General features: G+C 45.1%; 1 protein-coding gene across 1 annotated transcript in view; it reads right to left on the bottom strand.

Moving 5' to 3' along the window:
- The window catches only part of LOC102033391 (lutropin-choriogonadotropic hormone receptor), a 13339-nt gene that overhangs the window by 316 nt on the left and 4360 nt on the right, over positions 1-8663 (bottom strand). Inside the window, exons 4-8 of the mRNA XM_031061254.1 lie at positions 7948-8016; positions 7236-7310; positions 5881-6066; positions 3297-3377; positions 1-1038 (exon numbers count right to left, since the gene is read on the bottom strand). The exon at positions 1-1038 is cut by the window's left edge and continues 316 nt beyond it. Of these exons, the coding sequence (XP_030917114.1) occupies positions 1-1038; positions 3297-3377; positions 5881-6066; positions 7236-7310; positions 7948-8016 (1449 nt within the window). The remainder of the gene's footprint in view (positions 1039-3296; positions 3378-5880; positions 6067-7235; positions 7311-7947; positions 8017-8663) is intronic.

Raw genomic sequence — 8663 nt, 5'->3', positions numbered from 1 at the left:
AAATCCCTCCTAAATGCTTTGGTGAAAATGGCATAGAGGAAGGGGTTTGCACAGGAGTTGACGGGGTAAAATAAAACCAGCAGGATCTTGGAGTTGGTCACCGTGATGAGAGGAACTTTGAAGGCAGCGGAAATGGCAAAAAAGGAGATGGGGGCCATACAAGTGAAATCCGTGAAGATCAGTATTGCCATTCTCTTGGCGACCTTGGTGTCTTTATTGGCGGCCACCAGCTCTGGGTTCTGCACAGCGATGTAAATCTTGATATAGCAAGCACAAATGACAACGAAGGCGACAACATTGAGCACCAAGATCAGCAGGATGTAGGCTTGGGACAGGCCCGTTTCGATATCCATGGGCAAACAGATGCTGACCTTCATGTAGCTGCTGACCCCGAAGAGAGGCAGCAGGGCTATCCCGATGGAGAAGAGCCAGCCCCCGAGCATGATGGGCACGGCGTGGCGCAGGCGCAGCTTGCGGTCCAGCTGCATGGCGTAGGTGATGGTGTGCCAGCGCTCCAGGGTGATCACCGTCAGCGTGTACACCGACAGCTCGCTGGCAAACACCGTGAAGAAGCCAGCCGTGCTGCAGCCGCCGCCCGTCTGCCAGTCGATGGCGTGGTTGTAGTACTGCCCGCTGGTCTGCGCGTCCACCGAGGCGATGAGCAGCAGGTACAGCCCCATGCAGAAGTCGGCGAAGGAGAGGTTGCACATGAGGAAGCGAGGGACGGTGAGCTTGTAGTGGCTGGTCAGGAGAACGAGGAGCACGGTGAAATTGCCGGCGATGGCCAGGATGTTTATGAACCAGATCAGCACCCTGAGGAAGCTGTAGCCCAGGATGTCTTCGCAGGGATTGAAGGCGTCTGGCTCCGGGGTGCACGTGAGGACTTTAGGCTGGCAGAAGTCGTACTCAAAGTCAAAGCTGGCCATTTCGCTGTCGTCGAAAATGGTTGAGTAACTGTAGGGAGAACTCTCATAATCTGTTCCAAAGGGGTGCATCTTCCTCTCCGGTGACCACAGCAATGTGCTGTTGGAGTCATCGCTGTAACCATGAAAAAACCACCCCCCAAACAGAAGTGAGTTATTTGTTACATGCCAGTCGCGTTCTTTTGCAAAAGACAACAGATAACAGTTGTTCTAAAACAGTGACTTCCTCCATGTGTTTCTACAGGGTGTTTACAAATAATGAAGCCTTGTAAGGATGCTTTATGTTTGGGAAGCAGCCTTGGAGAGCAGCAGGGGTCACAGTCCCATCCACAGAAATGCTCTCTTATACAACTTGCTTATTTGTAAGTACTTCACTTTTACTGCTTTGTGGAGGAGCCACGGTTCCCATGCTGCTGGTTGGCTGCAGTCCAAGCCACAGCAACACCTGGGCTGATGGATTACAGGTTTGATGCCCAGAGGTTTCACAGGCAGTTGTAGAAGCCATACTAACATAACCTATGGATTTTAACTGTGCACCTTTGCTCCCCTTAGGAAAGGCACTTAGCAAACAAATTCCTGAGACTATGTATGGCTTGGGAGGTGCTGAGGAATTTGCTGTTCGCAGTATTGTAGGGCAAGGAGTAGAAGTGCACGGTTAACTAAATCACACTGATAGCTAGGAATTTATTAAATTTAGGCTGCACCTAATGCCTAATTAAAAATGTTGTAGGTTTTTAAGATGGACTTCTAAAATCTCTAGGTTAGCAAAAGTGTGGTGATAAGCCTGCCAAAGAAGAAATGTGTTAAAAGTAAACACTTCTTTTCTGGCACTTCCCTGCCCATAACAGGTGCCCATTTCCCAGCTTCCCAATCATCCTGACTGGGAGTGTTTGGTGGGCAAACAGTCTGCAGTGTGAGACCTGGAAAATATCTCTATTGAGGACAACTCTTGAGAAAACTGGTAGCTTTAGGATAATTTAAATACATGCTTAAGCTTCCACATCTACTGAAGCATGTCCATTAAATGATATTTCTGGAGCAGGGTCTTTTAACTGGCAAATGAAATTGAGCTGCTTTTCAGCTATTCCTGTGGGGCAAATAATGTCTCAAACTCGTTATCCTTACTTCTCTCTGTATATGGAAAACTGCCCAGTGTATTGCATTTACTTGCCTGGTTCAAACTGGAAGAGCAGGGAATACATTTGACTCTATTTACTTATAAAAATGATTGTGATTTTCTGAGAGGCTGTGTGAATATGCTGCTATGTAGAAGCTGGATTTTTCTTTTTTTTTTACTAGTATGAATTCAGGACTTTCAGATGATTTCTGCTGTGGTTCTGCAGCCATTAAGCCCATGAACCATAACCTTACTTTCACTTGCTTATTATAATGCCTGCTCATTGCTGGGAGAATTGCTGGGATTGGGATTTGCCAAAGGAAAAAGCTTCAGGAGCCAATAGGCTGGGCAGACTACTTAATGCACAGCAGGAGTGCAACAGATGCTAATCCAAAACAAGCAGACAGATAAAACCAAATGGCAAGTGTAGGAGGCCTCACCAACCAGCAAACAAGATAATGTCCAAGGAAGTAATTATCCCAATGAATCAATCACATTTTCAGCTGTATTTAGCCATTGGGATTTTGTGACCATAACCTTGTTTCTTCTAGACTTTAGAATGCTTTGACGCCACGTCAGGGCTGCTAAGAAGTCCCAAGGTCTCCCATGTAGCTGCAGAGGGATGAAGAATAGCAAATCTTTAAACTTCTCCCTTAAAAGCTGGGTTAGAGCCTGTGCCATCCAGCACAGCCAACACAACAGTTCTGATATTAGCCTTTCTCACTGTCACTCTGAACACTGTCAAGCAAAACTGTGATGATATGAAAAGACATGTTTAGACAGAGTAAACCACTGGCATGGGGTCATCACACTTCTAGATCAGGGACTCCATTCTACCATGGAAAACTATTGATATGCAGAGCTTGAATTATCCTTTCTATAGGCAAAAAAAAAAAAGTTAACAATAACAGCTCTTCTTTGCATCACACCAATAGCAGCATTTATTTCAGGGAATGGAAAGTCTCCATGTAGGCTACTAACTTCTGTAAATATTTAATCATTATTTTGAAATCTGTTCAGAACTCAGAAGACAAACTGGAATGAGAAAGCTTGTGAAATCATGAGGGTTTTTTATTCCCCTTTCCTTTTGAAAATCCAAATCTTGGTTTAATGATAGTAAAATTGCCACTGTGCAACTTGTAGGGGTGACTGAATTGGCAGGCAAAGACCTGCTTAGTAAAAAACATGTGAACAGCAGAAAGGGGAGGAGGTCTGTATTTGCTGCTTCCACCATCTCTGTGCAGAGAGGTACTTACAGCATTTCGTTAGTCGGTCTCCTCATGGTGCTTTCACACTCCTTGGAGAAGTTGTCAAAAATGGAAAACAACAAATTCTGTCTGCAAGAAGGATGAGAAGAAAGTTAAGTTTCAGGCTGGATTTTGGCCAAAGCCTTGTCTTCTCTGCAAGTGATCTTCAGAGACATGTAAGGTAAGCCAGTGCTGGCCTCGAGGCAGCACAAATGTTCCTGCAGACATCTGGAAGTGGGAAGGAGAAGACTTCAAATGCTGTGCAAATAGGCAGTGTCAGAATATGTAAGGTGTATAAGGATGGTCTTTCAGCTTGGTTATTGTGTAGGATGTATTTTTTTTATAGTGAAATACCTTGAACTTGAATCAAGTGGTGTGTTTTGAAATATTGTATTGAAGTGGGCCAGATTCTCCACCAGGATGAATGGAAGCAGTTAGGCTGGCTTTTGGAGAAGTGCCTGTTCACAGCTGCTGGGAAACTGGCCTGATACAGAACCCCAGAATGGGTCAGGTTGGAAAGGACCATGGTGGGGCATCTGGTCCAACCTCCCTGTGTCATCCTAGAGCACATTCCAGACAGTTCTGGAATATCCCCAGTGAGGGAGACTCTACATCCTCTCCATGCAACCTGTTCCAGTGCTTGGTTACCTGCACAGAAGGAAGTTCTTCCTCATATTCAGATGGAACTTCCTATGCATCAGTTCCTGCCTGTTGCCTCTTGTCTCATTGCCCAGCACCACCAAGCAGAGCCTGGTACATCTCCTTGACAACTTCCCCTCAGATACTGACAGACATTGATGAGATTCCCTCTCAGTCCTCTCTCCTCGGGGCTGAACAGCCCCGGCTCCCTCAGCCTTTCCTCATAAGAGAGGCTCTCCAGACCCTTGACCATCTTAGTAGCCCTCCACTGGATCTGCTCCAGGAGCTCCATGTCTCTCTCATCCTGAGGATGCCAGAACTGAGCACAGCACTCCAGACTGGCCTCTCCAGGGCTGAGCAGAGGGTCAGGATCACCTCCCTGACCTGCTGGCACTGCAGTACCTAATGCAGCCCAGGACACCTTAAGCCTTCTTGGCCACAAGGACACACTGCTGGCTCAGGGATGGGTCCCCAGGTCCCCTGCAGAGCTGTTTTCCAGCAGCTCAGCCCCCAGCCCATGCCTGGTGCATGGGGTGAATCTTCCCAAGGTGACTCTATTTTAAAAGCTGTCTGGGATCTGGAGGGAGACTTTGCAAGCTTGAAGTAAAGCAGTTTGAATAGTACAAGTTGAAAGGTGATACATTTGGCAAAATCTCTGGTTTTGAGCCTTTGAAAGTACTCTATCAGTATGAATGGAAATGGCTTTGTCTCACCTCATTGCTGATGCCCCTGGTAGGGGAGCAGTCATTTCCTGATTTGCATGGGATTTCCTCCCCAGCAATTTACTAAGAAAACAGTCACTTAATATAAATATAAGAAAGTGACTTACTAAGGCACATCTGTTTTTATAGGCCATGCCCATGCTTCAAAGTCAAGCACCCCAAAAATAATAGAGCATCAGAAATGTAGTTATCTTTATCAGAATAAACACCTTTTCTTCTCTGCCAGAGTTACTCCTGCATTTAATACACTCAGAGATGTGATCTGTGACAGAATCAGTTCATTAGCCATGGAAATGCTTAACAGTAGAAACTTTGTTCTGTTCTTGCAGAATCAATAACTCCTTAGTAAAATGCGGTAGGCAGAGAAAGCATAGATTAACCCCTAATTTTACCCTACAGAATTGGAATGTACTCCTGGAATGTACTCCTGCCTTTCCAGGACATCCCTGAAGTGAAGGCAGGGAGGTGACACTGATCAGGCCTGCCACAACTGCCTGCTCAGTCATTGCTGTGGCCTTCCTTTGAGGTGGACGAGAAATGAGGCACCTCCATGGCTCAAACTAAACCCATCTGGGGTAGCTTTGGCTGCCTGAAGCCAACTGGATGTTGGTTTCTTTGAACCATAAATGCTGAAAAATGAGCTCCAGTTGTCTTGGGTTAACTACCCCAAGTTTGTGGATGCAAAGCTCTCCCAGTGCCATGGTTTCCAGCTGTGGGGAGAGCAATACTGTCTATTAGTTGAAATGGTTGGAATTAAACCATGTAACCTCTTGCTGTAGGCTTGGGGCAGGCATTAAATTTTGGTGGGTAATTGAAAGCTTGCCCTTTCTACTATGTCATCGTATCACCTGTATTAATTAAGCTAAAGGCTACAGGGGTTTCATTTTATTTTTAATTAGGGCAATGTGCTATTGATAAAAGTTTGTTTTCTGTATGCCAGTAGGCTTTTAATTGAGATACCAAGAAAAATGTAAGTTTTAAACAAGCTTAGAATAACGTTTCTGCTGGCAGATCCAGGGCACAGGATGGGATCCATTTCTGCTCTAAAATAAATGGACATAATTTTCCTGGCCTTGGCAGAGATTTGCTGTTTCCTGCAAGGCCTTGCAATGCACCACAGCTTCCCTGTAACAGGAATAAAGATGATCAAACCATGTGAGCTGAATAAAGCAGAATTGCCATTGTGGAACTTCTGAAGCACTGCAGTACCATAATGTGCTGTTTGGACTTACCTTTCTGTCCTCAGATTTCGAAAAGCACAGCAGTGGCTGGGATATGTTAGGACAGCTTCCAGAAGACTGCTGAATTTATCCAGGGGTGGCAGCCTCTTTAATGAGTAAGATGAGGTTGCATTTAAGATCTGAATGGCCTCAAGCCCGTAACTAGGCAGAGACTCCAGCGCTGTTGAAGAAATATCCCTGTGAAACAAAGAGAGCATGCACTTTTCATCCCTACAAAAATACCACCAAAGCATGACAGTAGGTAACAGCAACTGGTTTTTCATAAAGGTTCAGATCTACAAAGCTGCTTCAGCACCTGATGCCCAGCTCAGAGACATGGTCTGTGAAACTACAGAGCAGCAGGGTAAGAGCATCCCTGTGGCTCAGCAGCTCCAGCCAGTCAAGGAGCTTCCTTAGTCCTGGGGAAACTGAAACCCACCACTCCAGGGGCTGTATCCTGACCTTTCCATTGGAAATTCATGTATGGAGTGAGGGATGCCTCTTTAAGCCAGAGACATGGAGACAAGAAGGTGAGCAATAGTGACTCTCCAGCCAGCTGACAGGTAGGACACCCTCCTCACTCTCTGGCTCTGAAGGGCTGTTCTAGGTGCTTTAATTAAATGGCTATTAATTAAAACCTCAAAAGAATCTGTCATTCTTGCCAACACAAACTTAAGGAGTTTGGCTTACAGTAACTTCAGAGGGGCTGTTTGTGTGAGGAAACAGCCATCAGTCCATCAGTGACTAAGGATTTTAAGAGTCAGGACATTAAATAAAGGAAAAAAAGGCCCACAATTCTGAAAGTGATGTCAGTAATGCCATGTTCCATAAAGCACCAATAAAAGGCTCAAAAAAGGCATGTGCAGCACAAAGTGCTATTTACAGAAGCACACTGTGTTTTATTGCCAGGGCAGCCCTCCAGTAAGTCCTTGATTAATAAATCATGAGGATGATAATAATAAGTTTTATTCAGCATGAGCTTACAGCGTGCAATCAACTGGTTCACTTTTATAAACAAGTTCTAAACCTATATATTGCCAAAACATGTCCATCCTACCAAAGGACAAGTTAGTTTACAATGTCAGAATATAAGATACAGGATAAGGAGGATCTGACACAAATAAAGCAAAAACCAAAATGTCTAAGAGGTGGAGATCAATGCCAACACTGGAACTGATGTGTTGTGTGAACTCCTTTCACTCTCTATTTTCATGGCATCTCCTTGCCATGTTTCCACTTTGTACACAGAGGGTAAGAGATCAAACCTCCTTCCAGACCTGAAGCCTGTGTTTGCTGTGGTGACACAGCCCTGGTGGCACAGTGAAGTTCCCACAGGACACTCAGGTCATGGAGCTGTGGATACTTACAGGACATCTGGCCCTGTGGCCCCTCTCAGGGCATCGTTGTGGATCCGCCTGAGGTTCTTGTTGTCCTTCAGGATCCTGTGAAACCAAAAATGAAATCTCTTTACATCTGTGTTTTAAAAATCACTTTTTTGGTTTATTCTTCACACCTGTTTCAGTTCTTTCTCCCACCACAGCAGTGGTTGTTGCACTGCCTGGCTGGGGAGCGCTTGTATTTCCCATGTGACCTTTACTTCCTCTGATGCCATCAGATCATTATCGTCTACACTTAAATATGATAAATTCCAAATTCTTCTGACTTAAACCAGGAATAACCAGGCTGATTCTTTCACTACAGTAGCAAATATACATTTTTCCCAAACCAACACACTAGTCCCCCAGCGTGTGAGAGGGATTAAAAACTATTGATGTTTCAGACATAAACTGTAGATTGCTTAGTCTGGGCTACTGTTTCAAGTTCTACACTAATTTATGAAATCTTCTTAAGAATTACAAGCTTTTCTCACAAAAGCTGTACTATTTTAAGGGATGTTGTTTCAGGAAAAGCAGTGAGAGCTGCAGGATTAACAACTGAGTCACAATGACACTGAAAGTTGCAGTTTTCTCATGGGTATTGGGAAACAGAAGACACAGCCAGTTAAACTGAAGGAAGAGCCTCTGACTATTTAAATTCTTATTTACTGTGTAAATTACTGAGGAGGGATAGCATACTCACAGTTGATTCAGCTTTGTCCCGTTGAAGGCATGGCTGTGGATATCTTCAAATCCATTTTTATACAACTTGCTGGAGATTAAATAAACATAAGGGAAAAAGATTTGGAAAGGTGAGGCTACGTTTTGTACTACAAGTTTCAAACCTTGGTGCTGCATTCATTTTAATGATTAGAGTCTCTGCTTATAAAGAATGAAGGTAATGTAGCTCTCAAATTAAGAAAGGTGCAGATTAAATTCTCTAAGCTCCTTCCTGATTAGCTGCTGAAGAGAACTTCTGCTGAGGTACAGATCCTCCCCCTGCTGAGGGACTTGCCTGTGCCTACCTGGGGCTGAGATCCAGAAACAAGGCATTACTCCAGGTAAGCTCCTGGCACACAGACAACAACCTGGAGGCAGGAGATCTGGATTTTGTGGAGTCAGCAGGTGCAGATGGAAGACTGCAAAGCTTAGAGAGGCGTCAGGTGGAAAGCAGCTCTAAAGGAGGGAGCTGCTGGACTGCAGATCCTCTATGGATGCTCAAATCTGTCAAGGGACAGTTTTGCAGAGAGGCAGGGGTAAGCTGTGCATCATGCAGCAGGCAGTGAGTTACCAGCTTCTCCAAGGTGCTGCTGCCAGGCTTGATTTGTGCTGTGGGAGCCTTGCTGTCCCCTGCACTGCACAGGGACACTGGATGCCATCCTGATTCCTGATTCCCCACCCTGGGGCCAGACACCTAAA

Source organism: Geospiza fortis, unplaced genomic scaffold (genome assembly GCF_000277835.1).
Source record: "Geospiza fortis unplaced genomic scaffold, GeoFor_1.0 scaffold271, whole genome shotgun sequence".
NCBI classification, from domain to species: domain Eukaryota; kingdom Metazoa; phylum Chordata; class Aves; order Passeriformes; family Thraupidae; genus Geospiza; species Geospiza fortis.
The sequence above is the reverse complement of the archived record's forward strand: the minus strand, read 5'-3'. Positions and strand labels throughout refer to the sequence as shown.